This window comes from Ranitomeya variabilis, chromosome 7 (genome assembly GCF_051348905.1).
Source record: "Ranitomeya variabilis isolate aRanVar5 chromosome 7, aRanVar5.hap1, whole genome shotgun sequence".
Classification (NCBI taxonomy): domain Eukaryota; kingdom Metazoa; phylum Chordata; class Amphibia; order Anura; family Dendrobatidae; genus Ranitomeya; species Ranitomeya variabilis.
In genome coordinates this window covers 190,171,587-190,191,371 of record NC_135238.1, presented here as the reverse complement: position 1 = coordinate 190,191,371, position 19,785 = coordinate 190,171,587, and the positions used below count along the sequence as shown (strand labels likewise).

At 45.7% G+C, this 19,785-nt stretch overlaps 2 protein-coding genes across 4 annotated transcripts in view; both read left to right on the top strand.

Moving 5' to 3' along the window:
• Positions 1-19,785, top strand: part of COL18A1 (collagen type XVIII alpha 1 chain) — a 233,228-nt gene that overhangs the window by 198,923 nt on the left and 14,520 nt on the right. For all 3 annotated transcript variants that reach the window (XM_077272570.1, XM_077272568.1, XM_077272569.1), the window contains 5 exons: positions 5,650-5,694; positions 5,857-5,899; positions 16,815-16,886; positions 17,344-17,381; positions 19,518-19,607. In XM_077272570.1, the coding sequence (XP_077128685.1) occupies positions 5,650-5,694; positions 5,857-5,899; positions 16,815-16,886; positions 17,344-17,381; positions 19,518-19,607 (288 nt within the window). The remainder of the gene's footprint in view (positions 1-5,649; positions 5,695-5,856; positions 5,900-16,814; positions 16,887-17,343; positions 17,382-19,517; positions 19,608-19,785) is intronic.
• LOC143785119 (uncharacterized) lies at positions 688-3,178 on the top strand. The gene is made up of 3 exons (XM_077273795.1): positions 688-1,038; positions 1,113-2,305; positions 3,160-3,178. Exons 1-3 carry the CDS (start codon positions 817-819, stop codon positions 3,176-3,178), a joined length of 1,434 nt encoding a protein of 477 aa, XP_077129910.1. The 5' UTR covers positions 688-816.

Sequence of the window (19,785 nt, the reverse complement as noted above, 5' to 3'; positions counted from 1 at the left end):
TAAGACACTTATAAAATGATATGTTCTTACAGGAAAACTTTTATATTAGGATAGTGAACATGCACAACATTAGTGGTTTTCTCTATCCCCATGATGGCACCACGGAGAGAGGGGTCCGCCCCCAGGGACAGGAAACCTACAGGTGAAAAAGGGCGTACCTCTCTCCCACATCAGTTGGTTTCCTGTCCCTGACGGGGAACCTACAGCACGTACCTGAAGGATTCTTCGTGGAGTTCCAGGGGCTGATGCAGTCGACTTTCTAACAGGGGGCGCCCTGTTACGGCTGGATCAAGCGGTTTTTTCCTCTCTTTTTTCTCCCTTTCCTGAAGCACCACCACAGGGGTCGGCGGGCCTCATGGGTGAGTGGAGGAAGGCAGTGAAAGGATCCAGTCTGCCTTCCATGAAAAAAAAAAAAAAAAAAAGAGAGGGGGGGTAAGGAGCAGGTGACGGCGGTCACCGGAGGACTCTTAATGATAATATGGAGGTAGCGGCGGCTATCTTTCCATAAAAGGCCAAGTAAGACGGGCCAGAGGACACCGGCGTAATTACCGGTAAATCGGTGTGGGCGTCGGTAATAGAGCGCTGGTGCGCTCACCGGCGCCATCATCGCGAAAACGCAGCGCTACTGCGCGCGCGCCGGCGTCCCAGTACATTCATTCCCTCATGTGAAGCTGGCAGAGAACCGGAAGTTGGGCGGGCGCATGCGCAAACAGTCACTTCCGGTTTCGCCGGCACTAATGCATAAAAGCAACGCCAGCACAGGGAAAATGGTGGCAAATTCAAACTCCAAGTGCACCTTACAGTGCGGAGGCCACCATGAGCGAAAGCGAGCAGCAGGTTATGCAGGAAGCCGTCCAGCGATCTCCTGAGCAGGCACAAGTGCAGCGGCGTCTGCACCCACAGCAGCAGCGCAAAGGAAACTCGTCCTCTGTACAGCGCAGCAGCAGCGGACGATCAGAGTCTCAACGCAGTCGGGGGTCTGCAAAAACCACACGGCCGGCGACGATTCCAGCGGATACAGTCACCAGGCCTGAGACGGTATCTCTGATCCACAGGGGGTGAGTGATCTACGTGAAAGTGCTGACTTTAATGTAGGGCTCTTTCTGTTCTAGGGGAGGAAAAGTACAGCCAAAACTAAGCACAGAGAATGTGCCATATGTTCAGACGAGCTGCCTTCCTCCTGGGAGAAGAGACTATGCAGCGTCTGTATAAAAAAGACGATTCAGGAGGAAACCCCATCATTTGCATCCGAATTAAAGTCACTAATAAAAAGCCAGGTGGAAAGTGCCATTAAAGGCATTAAAGCCACAAAGAAAAAACATAAGAAAACACCTGAGTCCCCCGTATCCAGTGCGGACGAGTCAGAGAGTGAACTATCTGACTCGAATAATTCGTCAGATTCTGACACCTCTTCAGTATCCTCTGAGGGGGGGCGCAGTTGCTTCCCTATCGAGGAAACAGACGCTTTAGTGAAAGCGGTCAGAGCAACAATGGGTCTAGTGGAGGAGAGACCTAAAAAAACAGCGCAGGACATAATGTTCAGCGGTCTGGAACAAAAAAGAAAAAGAGCATTTCCAGTAAATGAGAAAATTCACTCTCTAATTAAAAGAGAGTGGAAAAAACCAGACAAAAAAGCTCTCCTCACCCCCAAAAGAAAATACCCGTTTGATGACCCAGCCTGCTCATCCTGGAGTAAGGCACCAAAATTAGATGTGGCCATAGCAAAGGCCTCAAAAAAGTTTGCCCTACCTTTTGAGGACATGGGTACCTTAAAAGATCCGATGGACAAAAAAGCCGAGGTTTTTCTAAAAAACTCTTGGGAAGCGGCAGGAGGCGGACTTAAACCAGCGGTCGCGGCCACCTGCACAGCTCGCGCGCTAATGGTGTGGCTTGAGCACTTGGATTCCCAATTAAAAGGAAAAGTCTCTAGAGACACGATTCAAAAATCAGTGTCCGTAATGAAAGGTGCAGCAGCCTTTTTGGCGGATGCATCTGTAGACTCAGCCAGACTAGCAGCCAGGGCTGCCGCCTTTTCGAACGCCGCAAGACGTGCCCTGTGGCTAAAATGTTGGCCAGGGGACCTTCAGACAAAGACAAAACTATGTTCAATACCCTGTGAGGGGGAATTCTTGTTCGGCACAACGCTAGATGACATCCTCGAGAAAGCCGAGGACAAGAAAAAGTCTTTCCCTGGTTTCCCCAACCAATCATACAGACGTTCCTTTCGGAATAAAAAATTTATGCAGAGAAAACCTCCGAAAGGGAACAAAGAAACATGGGAGGAAAAAAGAAATAAAACCAGAGGGTTCCTATTCAACAAACCCACTCCCGACAACAAGAAAACTCAATGAAGGTGTCCCCCAGGTTGGCGGGAGACTAACAGAGTTCCTCCCAGCCTGGGAAAAAATTTCAAGCAGCCCCTGGATACTAGGCATAGTACGAGAAGGGCTCAAGCTAAAGTTCCGCATTCCCCCCAACAACCTCTTCATGGTGACACCACAGAGACAGTCTCAAGAACAGTCGGCTCTTCAGGAAGAGATTCTAGGCCTAGTCCAGAAGGAAGTCCTACAGGAAGTCCCTCACCAGGAAAGAGGCATGGGCTTCTACTCTCCCCTCTTCCTCCGAAAGAAGCCAGATGGATCATACAGGACAATAATAAATCTCAAAAAGTTAAACAGTTTTCTCGAGATCCCACACTTCAAAATGGAGACAATAAAATCTTGCGTAAAAATACTCTTTCCCAGGTGTTTCATGACTGTTCTAGACCTACGAGATGCATACTATCATGTACCGATCCACAAGGATCATCAAAAGTACCTCCGGCTGGCAGTGAATATCCAGGGGGAGGTGAAACATTATCAGTTTCGGGCCCTCCCTTTTGGGTTAGCTATCGCACCCCGGGTATTCACGAAACTAATGTCGGAAGTGATGGCTCATATACGAGAGCAGAATATCCTGATAGTCCCCTACCTGGACGACCTCCTTGTGGCAGGGACATCATTCCATCACTGCAAACAGCAGTTGGATTTGGTTATGACTTCTCTGTCAAGCCTAGGTTGGCTGTTGAACCTTACCAAATCCAAAGTAGTCCCATCACAGGTACAGGAGTACTTGGGGATAGTCCTCGACTCGACCACACAAACGTGTCATCTTCCTCAGGGGAAGATTCAAAAGATGACACAGGCAGCGGTACAGTTGTCATCATCCCCAGTCACCACACTCAGGAAAGCCATGTCCCTGCTGGGCTCCATGACATCCTGTATCCCGGCAGTGCAGTGGGCACAATGCCATTCCCGAGACTTACAATGGGAGACTTTAAGTTCAAGCCTGTGTCTGGGAGGAAATTTAGACGGGCGGTTAAGCATATCACCAACTACGATACACTCCCTACAGTGGTGGGCAGATCCGATAAATCTTACCAAGGGGGTCCCCTGGTCACTACCAACAGAGAAAATCCTAACGACCGATTCAAGCCCCTGGGGGTGGGGTGCTCATATAGACGGTCAGGTGACACAAGGGAACTGGAACAAAAATCAGGAGCTAACCTCATCAAATATGAAAGAACTGCTAGCGGTAAAACTCGCCCTAATACACTTCCAAAACATCATCCGCTCCCACCACGTAAAAGTCTTTTCGGACAATCAGGTAGTGGTAGCATACCTAAACCACCAAGGGGGCACCAGGTCACAAACACTGATGGAAGAAACCCGGTCTATCTTCTACATTGCAGAACACAATCTGAAGTCCCTAACAGCCCTTTACATAAAGGGTTCAGAAAACCAGACCGCAGACTTCCTCAGCAGAACACGCTTGAGACAGGGGGAGTGGGAGCTGAAACAGTCGGTATTCAACCAAATAGTGAAACGTTGGGGAGAGCCAGAAATAGACCTATTTGCGGACTTTCAGAATCGGAAAGTGAGGAAGTTCTGCTCAATCGACCCCCGGGGAGGGCCAGTAGCTCTGGACGCTCTCACAGTCCCCTGGAACTATCGCCTCTCCTACGCGTTCCCTCCAATATCCCTCATTCCCCTAGTCTTGAGGAAAATTCGGGAGGAGGGAGCAACAGTGATAATCATAGCTCCATTCTGGCCTCGCAGGATATGGTTTTCTTGGCTGAGAAAGATGTCCTTAGACAGTCCGTGGGTTCTACCAGACACGCAAAATCTGTTATCCCAGGGCCCAGTGTGTCACCCCAATGTGAAAAGCCTACATATGACAGCCTGGCTTTTGAAAGGAAGCTATTAAGCAGCAAAGGGTTTTCATCCAACCTGGTGTCCACATTACTACAGAGTAGGAAACCCGTAACCACCAAAATATACGGCAAAGTGTGGAAAAAATTCATGTCTGTATCAGGGGTTGACCCAGGGGGGGAAATCCCAATAGATAAGATTCTCGAATTCCTGCAAAAGGGTTTGGAAAAAGGGCTAGCTACGAGTACTCTAAAAGTTCAGGTAGCAGCCTTGGGAGCACTATATAATTATGATCTAGCCAGAAACCGATGGATCGTGAGATTCATCAAAGCCTCGGGTAGATTAAAACCGGTTCCTTTGCATAATGCCCCTCCATGGGATCTAAACCTTGTTCTAAATGCACTAACCAAATCTCCTTTTGAGCCCTTGGCAGACGCACCCCTAAAGATTCTATCTTTAAAAACAACACTCTTAGTGGCCCTAACCTCAGCCCGTCGCGTTAGTGACATACAAGCATTGTCCGCGGGCCCTCCCTTCACTCAAATTCTTGAGGACAGAGTCATTCTAAAAACGGACCCGGCTTACCTCCCAAAAGTCGCGTCTCAATTTCACAGGACACAAGAGGTCTCCCTGCCCTCATTCTGTCCCAACCCCAAGAATGAGGGAGAAAAAACACTACATACCCTTGATGTTAGGAGGTGCCTACTCCAATACTTGTCAGCCACTAGAGAGTGCAGGAAGGATAGGGCTCTGTTTGTCTGCTTCCAGGGTCCACGGAAGGGACAGAAAGCGTCAAAAGCTACGCTAGCGAGGTGGATAAGAGATGCCATCGCCCTATCCTACTCTTCCAGCGGGACGGCCATCCCGGAGAATATAAAAGCGCACTCGACCAGAGCAGTGGCATCATCCTGGGCGGAAAGAGCGGGCGCTTCAATACAACAGATATGTAGAGCGGCCACTTGGTCTTCCCAGTCTACATTTTTCAGACACTACCGCTTAGACTTGACCTCCTCTGATCTCACCTTTGGTCGAAGGGTTCTAGAGGCAGTGGTCCCTCCCTAAAAAATTACAATCTATGTAAATCTCTCCGTGGTGCCATCATGGGGATAGAGAAAATCGTAGTTACTTACCGATAACGGTATTTCTCTGATCCCATGATGGCACCCGTATATTCCCTCCCTTTTCACACACAGGTGTGCACACTATAATGTATAGTTAGTTACCTTTAGTCACGGTGCCTCTGTTAAGTAAAAAATTGTTAAGTTTAATTTGTGTAAATATCAAATTGCAGCTGAAGTTCTGTATAAGGCTCTGTTAACCAACTGATGTGGGAGAGAGGTACGCCCTTTTTCACCTGTAGGTTTCCTGTCCCTGGGGGCGGACCCCTCTCTCCGTGGTGCCATCATGGGATCAGAGAAATACCGTTATCGGTAAGTAACTACGATTTTTCTTTTCATAGGGACCACCCGGACCTCCTGGCCCACCTGGTCCTCGAGGATTCACTGTAAGTATCTCAGATATGTTATTAACAGGTTATTGCTGCAAAGCACTTTCTAAAAACATTTAATGCCTTCACATAAAACTATTTGAATCTATTCCCTTTACATAATATGTACTTAATAGGCCTCACTTCAGTGTCTTCTACATGCCATTTGCTGTGTTTCAGGGATACAGTGACAATAGGTCTGTTGGGATACAAGGATATCCAGGTAAAATAACCCGGGGGCTGAAAATGTGGTAATTTGTAACTATAACGTTTTTTTGTTTTGTTTTTAGATTATCACATATTAAAAACAGAAAGAAGTAGGGAATTTCCTAAATGTCTTCCTTTAGTCTCATTAGAAGGTTGCACTTATTGGGGTTGTATGGTCTTGGGTTACAAGTCTGCAGTCATTCTACACTCTATGTGACTGCAGACTTGTTAATCCTCGCATCGCGCGCACTGCGAAAGATTCCCCGACGCCGGGTGCGGGCATTTATATGGCCACAAGTATACAATATGCATACTTCCGGCCACCTTCCGACTAGACATGTCCGGCCTTGCTCAATACACTTTCATTGAGCGAGACTGTGCCCATTTAGTTGCCACATTACCACATATATGCAAATGGCTTACTTGCGGTCATGTTCCCTCCGCTCCCAGCAACAACGCGCAGTGCGTGCGATGTGAGGATTCATAAGTCTGCAGTCACCCTAGGCAGGACAACGCCTTTAAAAATGCCTTCATCTCCCATCCACAAGACAGATGATAAATGTCTGATTGCTCAAGGCCCCTGTTCTTGGTCTCTCACCGATCACTAGAATGGAGCCACAGTTGATCCTGCACTCTAATGCTCCATTTAACCACTTCTCAACTGGGATTTTTTTGTGTTTTTTTTTCTTCTCTACTTCACGGAGAAAAACTTTATTTTTCAGTGAACACAGCCATGTGTGGGCTTCCATTTTTTTATGGGGGGGGGGGATAGATGAATGAATTGTACAGGGTGGGCCATTTACATGGATACACCTAAATAAAATGGGAATGGTTGGTGATATCAACTTCCTGTTTGTGACACATTAGTATATGGGAGGGGGGAAACTTTTCAAGATGGGTGGTGACTAGTGATGAGCGAATATACTCGTTGCTCGGGTGGTCTCCGAGTATTTGTGATTACTCGGAGATTTAGTTTTCGTGGCCGCAGCTGCATGATTTACGGCTGCTAGCCAACCTGAGTACATGTGGGGATTCCCTAGCAACCAGGCAACCCCCACATGTACTCAGCCTGGCTAGTAGCTGTAAATCATTCAGCTGAGTCTGCAAAAACTAAATCTCAGAGAAGTCATAAATACTCGGAGATCACCCAAGCATGCGGAGCAACGAGTATATTCGCTCATCACTAGTGGTGACCATGGTGGCCATTTTGAATCCAACCTTATAAATGGCCCACCCAGGTGTATCCATATAAATGGCCCACCCTGTAGTTTGGAATGACCTTACAATGTACTGGAAAATAGGAAAAAAATTCCAAGTGAGATAAACTGGGGAAGCCAATACAATGCCGCCATTGAGTTTTTTTGAGTTTTGATTTTACAGGACTCATTTTTTGGTATAAATAACCTAATAGCACGATTGTTCAGATCTGTATGATTACCGCAATAACCCAGTATCAGCACGGGTTTACTAGGGACCGTTCATGTCAGACTAATTTGATCAGCTTCTATGAAGAGGTAAGTCCTGGACTGGACCAAGGGAACCCAGTGGATGTAGTGTATATGGACTTTTCAAAAGCTTTTGATACGGTGCCACACAAAAGGTTGATACATAAAATGAGAATAATGGGGATAGGGGAAAATATGTGTAAGTGGGTTGAGAGCTGGCTCAGGGATAGGAAACAAAGGGTGGTTATTAATGGAGCACACTCGGACTGGGTCGCGGTTAGCAGTGGGGTACCACAGGGGTCAGTATTGGGCCCTCTTCTTTTTAACATATTTATTAATGACCTTGTAGGGGGCATTCAGAGTAGAATTTCAATATTTGCAGATGACACTAAACTCTGCAGGGTAATCAATACAGGGGAGGACAATTTTATATTACAGGATGATTTATTTAAACTAGAAGCTTGGGCTGATAAATGGCAAATGAGCTTTAATGGGGATAAATGTAAGGTCATGCACTTGGGTAGAAGTAATAAGATGTATAACTATGTGCTTAATTCTAAAACTCTGGGCAAAACCGTCAATGAAAAAGACCTGGGTGTATGGGTGGATGACAAACTCATATTCAGTGGCCAGTGTCAGGCAGCTGCTACAAAGGCAAATAAAATAATGGGATGCATTAAAAGAGGCATAGATGTTCATGAGGAGAACATAATTTTACCTCTATACAAGTCACTAGTTCGACCACACTTAGAATACTGTGCACAGTTCTGGTCTCCGGTGTATAAGAAAGACATAGCTGAACTAGAGCGGGTGCAGAGAAGAGCGACCAAGGTTATTAGAGGACTGGGGGGTCTGCAATACCAAGATAGGTTATTACACTTGGGGCTATTTAGTTTGGAAAAACGAAGGCTAAGGGGTGATCTTATTTTAATGTATAAATATATAAGGGGACAGTACAAAGACCTTTCTGATGATCTTTTTAATCATAGACCGGTGACAGGGACAAGGGGGCATCCTCTACGTCTGGAGGAAAGAAGGTTTAAGCATAATAACAGACGCGGATTCTTTACTGTAAGAGCAGTGAGACTATGGAACTCTCTGCCGTATGATGTTGTAATGAGTGATTCATTACTTAAATTTAAGAGGGGACTGGATGCCTTTCTTGAAAAGTATAATGTTACAGGTTATATATACTAGATTCTTTGATAGGGCGTTGATCCAGGGAACTAGTCTGATTGCCGTATGTGGGGTCGGGAAGGAATTTTTTTCCCCAATGTGGAGCTTACTCTTTGCCACATGTTTTTTTTTTTTGCCTTCCTCTGGATCAACATGTTAGGGCATGTTAGGCTATGGGTTGAACTAGATGGACTTAAAGTCTTCCTTCAACCTTAATAACTATGTAATCTATGTAACTATGAAACTTGTTTATTTTAAGTGGTAAGAAAAATAAAAAAACCCTGAAATTTCAAACAAAAAAAATTGGTCTGTGTCGCCTTGTTCTGAGACTCATTACATTAATATTTTTCTGTTGATGGATCTGTGCGAGGGCTTGTTATTTAAAAGGAAAGCTGCCTTTTTCATTAGTACCATTTTGGGGTCCATATAATATTTTGGTGGAAGTTTTTTGCATTTCTTTTTTAGGCAGATGTGGCTACCCAAAAAAACACAATTCTGGCATTCTGATTTTTTTTTCTCTTTGAGGTTTATCTTATAACAGTACAGATAAATGTATTTTATATTTTGATAGATTGCACTGTCACGGGAGTTATGACACCAAACAATGCTTATGTTGTTTATTTTTCTTCTTTATTTTTAAAGGGGGGGAGGCGTGACTCCATATTTATATTGTTTTCATATCTTTATAACCTTTTTTATTCTTTATTTTAATTTGAACCTACGGCTATATTACAGTAGAAAGTTAAAATGACGTTCTCCTGTGAATCTCAGCCACTGGCTAGCCTTCATAGGAGAATTAAGATGGCATCCATGGAGGTCATTACAGCCGATCAACACCCCACATTCATGGGGGGGGCAATGACAGTTGGTACACAAGTTAATGCCACTGCCAGTGATTGCCAGCAGCATTTAAATGGTTAAAAATTGATTAAAAACTGCTGTTGTTACGGGCAGATGCTAGCTGCGTAACACAGTCCGCATCTGCCTGATAACTGTGTTCGGTCAGCTCATAAGCATCCTGCAATCACCGGCACCCGACGTGGGACGTGCATATACATCACATATTGGAAATATCTTAATATCTATAGGTCCAATGGAAAGAGCAGAGTGCTGTATTCAGATGTCTCTGTAGAATATAAATGGAGTAGTGCTGCGTATGTTTGACTACCCGACCTTTATAGTGATCTTCAGGGGTCCAACAATAGGGCGAAAAAAAGTCAACATGCCAGAACTACATTTTTTTGGTCGCCGCAACATTGAATTATAATGCAATAACGGGCGATCAAAAGTTCGTATCCACACCAAAATGGTATCATTAAAAAGTTCAGTTCGGCACACAAAAAATAAGCCCTCACCCAACCTGAGATCACGAATAATGGAGATGCTACAGGGCTCAGAACATTTCATGTAATTCTTTAATTTTGAATTTCTCCTTCGCCTCATTGGGGGACACAGACCATGGGTGTATGCTGCTGCCACCAGGAGGCTGACACTAAGTATTACAAAGAAAGTTAGCTCCTCCCCTGCAGTATACACCCCTCTGCTGGCTCCCAGCTAACCAGTTCTTGCTTAGTGTCCGTAGGAGGCACACGGACGGGTCTGCTATTCAGACCCAAAGAACTCTTTTTTTCCGTTTTTTACTTTTTACTACGGTCGAATGGGGCGACGGATTCTTTCATGTTCCGATCTCCTCGAACCATCAACAGGCGAGCACGGGAGTTTTCCTCTCCGTATCCTCTCCTGCGACGTGGGAAGCCACTGCCTGAGCTGATTCTAGGGGCGACGGGCCCCTTCAAGGGCACCGATCTCCCCCCTCCCTTATCAGACGAGCACTGGAGTGTCACCTTCAGTATCCTCTTCTGCAGCCAGGCCTATTGCCGGACATTCAGCCCTGTCCACCAGGTTTTACCCTCGGCTGTACAGAGGCACCTTCCAGCGTGGCGTCCGAGCAGCCCCCACTGCATCACCACTGAAAAAGCGGATGATGGAAGGAGGCAGACGGTTCCTCTCCACCCCTCTTCTGCAGGGATGGTGGATGGAGGCTCCCCAACCCTGCATCGGCCTATCTACCCGGGCACAGCTCCTACCTGCAGCATCTGCCATGGTCCCCCTCCATATTGGGGTAAGTGCTCCGTGAGATTTGGGTGTTCCGACGGTCAGAGGAGGGCTCCATAGCGACTGGGTCCCCACAGAGCTTCGCGGCACTTTTCCCCTCAGTCTGCGGGTGCGCGCCGGCCGAAGCCATAACTTTAGTCCCCGGCTTCGGCCCTGTTTAGGCCGCAGCCCGGGAAGCCCCACCCACCGCTTGCTCCCTTCTAGCGGCTCCGCCCCCCTATTCAGGCGCTTCTCGTTCCAGACGAGATCTCGGCGGCCATCTTCCTCCTCCTCCATTGCGGTCACTATTTCTTCTGGAGGGGGCTGCGGCCGGCGGTTTTTCAGCGCTGAAGTCAGCGCTATTCCAGTCGGGGGACTCAGAACCTGAGTAAGGTGAATCGGCCCCCAACCCCCCCCCCCGGCAGCATTAAGGGACTAGCTTCCCTGTTTTTTTTTATATACTTAAGGCTGCAATTTTCTGGTGCTCCTGCACTCTACAGAATGTATAATACAGTATGCAGGCTTGCAAACGGAGAGCTGTGAGTTCCCAGCAAGGAAGCTCTCATGACTCATTCCCTGGTGACTCATTCCCTGGCGACTCATTCCCTGGCGACTCATTCCCTGGCGACTCATTCCCTGGCGACTCATTCCCTGGCGACTCATTCCCTGGCGACTCATTCCCTGGTGACTCATTCCCTGGTGACTCATTCCTTCCCTGGTGACTCATTCCCTGGTGACTCATTCCCTGGTGACTCATTCCCTGGCGACTCATTCCCTGGTGACTCATTCCCTGGCGACTCATTCCCTGGCGACTCATTCCCTGGTGACTCATTCCCTGGTGACTCATTCCCTGGCGACTCATTCCCTGGTATTTGCTACTCTGCCTCGGTAGTCGCTGGGCCCATAGGTGCATCCCCAGCTTTCCATGCCTTTTTATTAAACCCAGGACCAGCATTCCCTGGTCTTAAGGGTCCCCTAGTTTTAAAAGGGTCACATCCCCAGCATTCTCTGCTCTGCCAGAAGCCGGTCTCCTTTTCCTTAGTACTTAATCAGGCCAGTATGCCCTGGCCTTAAAGGCACAGGGCCAGTAGGCACTGGTCTTAAAGGCACATGGCAAGTGTGCCCTCATCTTAAAGACACATGACCAGCTTCCCTGGTCTTAAAGGAGCATGACCAGCTTTTTTGTTCTTAAAGGCACATTACCAGCTTTGCTGGTCTTTAAGGCACTTGTTCCTACATTCCTCTCATGACCAGTATTCCTGGTCTTAAAGGCACGTGACCAGTATTCCCTGGTCTTAAAGACTCGTGTCCAGTATACCCTGGTCTTAAAAGCACATGACCAGTATGCCCTGGTCTTAAAGGCACGTGACCAGTATCCCCTGGTCTTAAACGCTATAATCAGTATGCCCCGGTCTTAAAGGCACATGTCTAGTACGTCCTGGTTTTTCAAGGCCATGACCAGTATGCCCTGGTCTTAAGGGCACGTGACCAGTATCCCCTGGTCTTAAACGCAATAACCAGTATGCCCTGGTCTTAAAGGCACATAACTAGTACGTCCTGGTTTTCAAGGCACATGACCAGTATGCCCTGGTCTTAAAGGCACGTGACCAGTATCCCCTGGTCTTAAACGCAATATCCAGTATGCCCTGGTCTTAAAGGCACATGACTAGTACGTCCTGGTTTTCTAGGCACATGACCAGTATGCCCTGGTCTTAAAGGCTCATGTCCAGTACGCCCTGGCTTTTAAAGGCACACGACCAGTATGCCCAGGTCTTTAGGGCACGTGACCATTTTGCCCTGGACTTAAAGGCTCAGGACCAGTACGCCCTGGTCTTAAACGCAAATGACCAGCATACCCTGGTTTTAAGGGCACATGACCATTATCTCCTGGATTTCAGCATGCCCTGCTTTTAAAGGCACATGAACAGTATTTCATCTTACAAAAGTCACAAGACCAGTATTCCCTGGTCTTAAAGGCTCATGGCCAGTAACCCCTAGCCTTAAAGGCGCATGACCAGTATTTACTGGTCTTAAGGGCACATCATCTATCCTAAGCTGGTCACCCTAACTGAGCTCTGGAGCACTCACATGCTCCCTCTCCTACAATGGGAGCCGTCGGCTAGCAGGGGCCGCAAGTATTCTAGAATAACGTACAGGTTCTAGATAATCTCCATCAACATTTGACGGTGATGCACTGGAAGACCTCTAAGTAGGATACCATACCTGGTCGGAATTTTATGGGCGACGGGTCCCTTTAAGGGCTCCGATTTCCCCCCACACCTTCAACAGACGAGCACACGGAGTGTCGCCTCCATGTATCTTCTTCTGCATCCAGGTCTATCGCCACAACCTGCCCTGTCCACTCGGAAACCTCAATTCTGGGGATGTACTGAGGCACACATTTGTGGCGTCCCAACAAGGAGGTTTTTTCCCCCCTTTGTATCAGATGCAAGAAAGTGGACGATTCCTCTCCACTTCCCTGTTAAGAGATGGTGGATCGAGGTTTTTATTTTTTATTTATTTTTATTTTTTTCCTTATTTTCGTCTCTGCACGATGGCAGAGACCTGCTGGTTACAGTCCCGCATTCTGTCACTTGACAGACTCGCCGGGCAGAATTTCTTGCGGTATTCCTACCAGTATCCTGGCCGGTGTATCATCAATTAAGATTCCACAGACGGTCGGATAGCAGGTCTAGTTAGTTCCGTCCTGTGGTTTCGGGTTTAGCGCTCTACCCTTCCTTAGCCGCCACATGGGTTGCTTGACCAAAGGGAGAGAATGAAAGTCTCCGGGTCCCAGACCTTATCTACTTCGTTCCACAGTATAGCTGGCCAATCAAATCTTCTGAGCGGGAGACTAGCAAGGGATCGTATCTCTTCTTCAAGCTCAACCAGCAGTGGAAGCATTGGCCAGGACAGTCTAGATCTAAGGGATCTTGGTTCCAAAATGGAGGGAATGAAAAGTATCTCCATTTCTGGACCCCAATCTTCTAACAACCTTTGACAGGGCCCTCTCTTTTTTCGGATGGAGTTCCTCCGCTCAGCCACTACTTCAACAGAGAAACGTGGTTGTTTTCTGGCATCCATCGTCATTCGGGATTCTTCCCTCACATACCTATTTCTCCTCTCTACTATATTCTCTTCGCCTTTCCATTCGCGAACAGTATTTTCACGACCTGGCCCTTCTGCCTGGCTACCACACCAGAGTGGTCGCAAGGGTCATGACGGTTGTCATGCGCTTCTTGCACCTTAGAAACATGGTCGTCCTGCCCTACTCGGTCGACTCTCTAGCTGCTCTACAAGGACTACGCTAAGTCGTCTATATCACTTGCAATACCCTCTCACTTGGGCTAGCAGCTAAACTTAGACAAGTTTTTTCCTCATTCCCAGCCCAGCAGATCCTCTTTGACGATGATCCTGCACAAGAAGGATGGTAATTCTCTCTCTCGAGTCAAGGTCGTGGCCCTTCAACACGGAGCTTGTGCACTTGATCACTCATTCCCTCGGTTCATTCAATTAGCTAGGAGGGTTCTGAGCAATAAGATGAAAACGGAAGTAGTTTTCTTTTGCTCCGCTCGTTTTCAGCAAGTCAATCAGGCTTTCAAAAGGTAGTTTCTAAGCTCCTTTCTCATCCAGAGCCTTCTTCTGGTCCAATGGTTATTAGGGATACCAATGCCCGTCTTCTTCTCCCGATCATTTCTCTGGGGATCTGAACAGTACGGCTAATCCCACAGCAGGTCCACTGCCCTTAGGGGGGTCAACCATCCGTCTTCAATTTGGATAATGCCACGGCTGTGCCATACGTCAATCATCTCGCAGGTACCCACAGTCAAGCGCCATGGCCGAGGTACCTCGCACTCTCTGATGGGCCGAGATCTATCATTCGGTGATCTCAACAGTACATGTCCCTGGAGTAGAACACTGGGCGGCTGACATATTCAGCCGTCAGGGTTTTTCTCCTCAAGTGAGTGGGAACTTCACTCGGAAGTCTTCCTTCACATCTGCCTTCACTGGAGTACTCCAGATGTCGGTCGGATGGCGTCCAAGCTGAACGCCTATGTACTCCAGTTCATGGTTTGGCTGCAAGATCCAAGTCTATCGCAGTGCATACTCCGTTTCTTCCACGGTACCAATTTCCATAACTCCTCTTCCACTACGTCTGAGACCTTTTTGGAAGCGGAAAAGGCCCCCAGTGATCCTGGGAGACCCGCACTGACCATGTCAGGTTTTCTCGCTTGCGGTACTAGTATTTCTCCATCTTATTTCGTCAAAATTGGAACTATGGACCTTCTCGCAGGGAGTCTCCACCTGTAGTTCTTCCCTACCGGGTACCGTTAGATCTGGGGGACCTTAATGGTCCTGGGGATCTTACAGTACACTCCTTTTTTCGATCCAGAAAGACTTTACGATAAGGGAACGTCACTCCCCTTTTTTCTATGCGTTCTTGTCATCCTGATGAGTCTTCAGAGCTTCCCACTCTGTTCCTTTCAGTCTTTTTTCCTTATTACCATCTATGCATCGTTGCCCTCAAGCCATCCCATTCCCTCGTTGCCAAGGTGGTTTTGTATTCCCACTGTTGCAGGGGCATCGTCCTTTCATCTTTCGGCTCCAGTCCACACAACGGAATGGGTTCTCCATAATCTGGAAGTAGTGAGTGCTCCAAGTGGGTACGTATCGAGGACGGCGTCCTTCCAAAGGTTGGACACTTTGCTTGGGCTTCTCGATGGTAAGTAGGCTTACCGATGGTCACAGGAAGGGTTTAGCCGGGTTCATCGGCCACGTTAGCCTGGTGGATTCTTTTCACCATCCAGGAGTCCTTCCGTGCTAGATGTCAGCCTATCTCCCTGTCTCAGGTCCGCATGCATTCTTGAAGCACTATAATTCACACACTTCCACAGATGTGAGTCTGGGCAGGCGGACTTTGCAGGCCGCCTTGGCGCACTTGTAAGTAGCGGTTACACGGCCTGATCTGATGTTGTCCCCACCCAGGGACTGCTTTGGGACGTCCCATGGTCTGTGTCCCCCAATGAGGTGAAGGAGAAATAGGGATTTTTGTGTACTCACCGTAAAATCCTTTTCTCCGAGCCATTCATTGGGGGACACAGCTCCCTCCCTATTATTAGTTGTATTTGTTTTTATCATTTGATATGTTATACTCTCATATATAATGTGACATGCTATACGCTTATATGTTATTGATCTCCTACTGCTTTTGCACCGAACTGGTTAGCTGGGAGCCAGCAGAGGGGTGTATACTGCAGGGGAGGAGCTAACTTTCTTTGTAATACTTAGTGTCAGCCTCCTGGTGGCAGCAGCATACACCCATGGTCTGTGTCCCCCAATGAATGGCTCGGAGAAAAGGATTTTACGGTGAGTACACAAAAATCCCTATTTTTATTTTTTTTAACAAACTTTGGATTTTTTTTCACCACTTAAATAAAAAGAAACCTAGACATGTTTGGTGTCTATGAACTCGAAATGACCTGGAGAATCATAATGGTAGGTCATTTGTAGCATTTGGTGAACATGGTTTAAAAAAATCTAAAAAACAGTTGTGAAATTGCACTTGGATTTTTTTTCCATTTTTGAGTATACGATATGGTAAAACCAATGGTGTCTTTCAAAAGTACAATTTGTCTCGCAAAAGACAAGCCCTCACATGGCCATATTGACGGGAAAATAAAAAAAGTTATAGCTATGGGAAGAAGGGGAGCGAAAAACAAACGCAAAAACGAAAAAGGGCTCCGTTTTGAGGGGTTAAAAGCTGCTTTCATCTGCTGCTTGGCAATATTTATACTCTATAGTCACACAATCTGTTTATGGAATTTTGAGCCTCTTTGCGCCTCACGCCCAAACTAAGGCAGATTGTTTAAATATAGTATACAGATTTTTGCTGAGCAGCAGATGAAAGGAGCTTCCAAAGGCGCATAAACTGGGCACGGGAAACTGCACTGCAGCATAGTGATTGGGAGACAACATAGCAAAATAGGGTACTGAAGTCTATTACAAAAAAAAAAATCAAAAGTTTGAAATGCCTGGAGGGTAATTCAATTAAAAAAAATCTTAGTTACTTTTTCAGGATCTGTTCTAGAAAGTATGATACTTGGCTAATGAAAATAGAGGAGTCGTGTGAAACGTTTTCAGGAAGGGTTTCACTTAATCAGTGCTTTGAGCTGTTGTAATAGCTGTTGTATTAACTCTCATATTGTATTATTGTAGGTCAGAAAGGGGAGAGAGGATTTCCAGGAACAAAAGGTGATCAAGGAGATGTTGGCCCCCCTGGCCCACCAGGTAAGACATTAGAGGGGAAAAATAAACCAAAAACAGAATAAAATCACAATGCCAAATTCCATGAAACACTTGTTGGGAGAGCATCAGTCTAAAAACACAAAATTGTAAAAAAAACAAAAAGAAAAAAAAAAATTGCCAGATGTAGGAGGGGATTTTCTATATACTATTTTATTATGGCGTTCAATGTGTAAGTGGTATTCAGTAAGCGCCTAAGATTCCCCTCGTGGTTGGTACAGACAGACTGAATTCTAACATTTAATTATGTTTATGAATGTCAGAGAAACGATATAAATGTATCTGTCCAGATGTGTAGTGAGCTCCTTGCCTGCATGAGTCCGTATCATATTTTGATAATCACAGGAGATTAAAGTCATGGGATTTTTAGCTCAAGTCGACAACTGTTAAATCCTAAACGATTAGCAGATTTTTAATTAAAATGCTTTTTTTTCTATTTTAGGAAATTTCCCATATGATTTTAGAGATTTACAAACGCGGGTGAGTGATATAGAAGGATAGAGCGATCAAATGTAATTGCATTTGACCAGAGATGAGCGAATATCTTCAGCTCCCGCCTTATTCGGCAAGGTATAGCGCGAACAAGCTGCTGCGGGAACTCTGTTACCTGGATCGCTCCTGCTGATCAGCTGTTCAGTGCCGCAGCTGCATATGTCGCGGCTGTCTGACAGTCACAACAAACAGGCTCTCCATGCATATGCTGTGACTGTCACACAGCCGCGACACATGCAGCTGCGGCGCCAAACAGCTGATCAGGAGCGATCCAGGTACCCGGGTTCCCGCGGCAGCTTTTTTGGTAAGTGCTATACTTTGCCGAATAAGGAGGGATCTCTACATTCGACTTTAGAGAAGTTACCTTTAAATAATTACTAATACCCTTAAAGGGAACCTGTCAGCAGGTTTTTGTTACCTCATCTGAGAGTGGCAAATGTAGGAAAAGAGACCCTGATTCCAATGATGTGTCACTTAGTTTAGTGAGTTCAGCAGTTGTTACACAATCAGTTGTAGCATGTAGCAGATCTCAGAATGGTAGTCCCGCACACACCACAGCTTCCTGTGTACATTGTATATTGACAGTGAGCTGCTTATCAGAGGAGGGGGTGTGGTCAGACCAGGGCTCACAGGAGCTCTAGTCCAGGCAGGGATGATATGGTGATAAAACATTTATTGTATTAAAACAACAGCACACAGCCTAATAAGTGACACATCGCTGAAATCTATGTCTTGGCCCCTACCACATGCTGCTCTCAGATTACAGAGCAAAACCTGCTGACAGATTCCCTTTAAGGCAATAAAGCTAGCAATTGCTGTAGTTAAAAGCTGCTCAGCAAAGCATGTTTATTTCAATAGGAAAGAGTGAAATTACGGTTCCCAGGGATTAAAGGTTTAGCATATTGAATCCAATGTGGCCTTTATTACATCTAAGTTCCATGAACACTTGTAAATCTCACAGCTATTATTCCCGGCTTTCCCATATTCTTGCCAAACCTGATCATAATAGGAAAAGGGGAAAAGAAGATCTTGTGGCCACTTATCCCCCATGTGAGCATTCTTTCTTTCTCTTAAAATTTGCTATCAAAGTGGAGTCCGCAACCCCCCCCCAACCCCATAGGTGTAGTCTGATACTAAGTGAATTTCATACTATATATTTAAGTATTTAATTTAATATTCTAACCACTTTTCTAATGTGCTTTCCATTTTTTATTTTTTTACTTCTGATGAGGATGTTTTATTTTAGTCACCCAGCATGCACTGGGGATTCTAAAAACAGATCCGCATTGCAGGGCTGGGGCTGCTGTCACCCCAACTGCTTTGTTTTCCACCCTGAAGTGAAGCATCATTAAGGGGCGGTGCTGCAGTCACTTACTACTGTGTCTGTCTCTGCTCTCCCCTGATAATATCCTGTTTTAGTAGTAGTGATGAAGAAGTGACCATAGTTTCGCTTACGCTGCCTGACATCAGTCACCGTTGTCTCGTTCACTGAATCGAGATGTCATCAGGGGGCGGCGATAGAAGCAGTGTGAGTGACATAATAATCAAATAGTTAGACATATGGTATGAAATGCACTTTGCTTCAGACAAGCCCTTTAGGCATTTTTTCTGGATCCTAATATACAACTCATTTGTCAAGTTAAAGATTAATTACATGTTATTTCATAAATCGCTAATACAGGGGAAGATAAGAACAGTTGTAACATATCTTATTAGAGAAAAATGCCTCTATCTCCACATACTAGTCACTTATCTCCCTACTTGTTCATTCTCTCTCACAAACTGCACAAATCTGTCTACATTTCTAGTGTACAGTTCTGTATAGAACTTTATAAGCACCAATTGCACCCCTATCTGAGTAATGAAAAATAATCTTTATGCACTGAAGACCTCGACTTTACACGTGAATTTTGAGAATGTATAATCAGTCCAGAAGGAAAAAGAAGCAGATTTCGTGAATAAGAGAAATTACGTTTCTTACTTCCGCATTTACTATTGATTTATGATAAAATAAAGAAAATTGTAGTCTCTTTAAATTCTGTAAATGAAAAGAAAAGCATTGACATGATTTGGTTCTACGTACTATGTACCATTGATCTTCCTGATACTGGAATTTGTTTTTAGGGAGAAAAAGGAGAGAAAGGAGAAGCTGGAGGTGGACATGGCCAAGGAATTCCAGGTCCTCCAGGTAATCCTGGATATCCAGGCTTGCCGGTAAGTGACTCCTATGAAATACATCTTATTTCCATTATGTTTATTTACATGAAATATGGGGACATTATATATATATATATATATATATATATATATATATATATATATATATATATATATATATATATATATATATATATATATATATATATATATATACACTCACTGGCCACTTTAT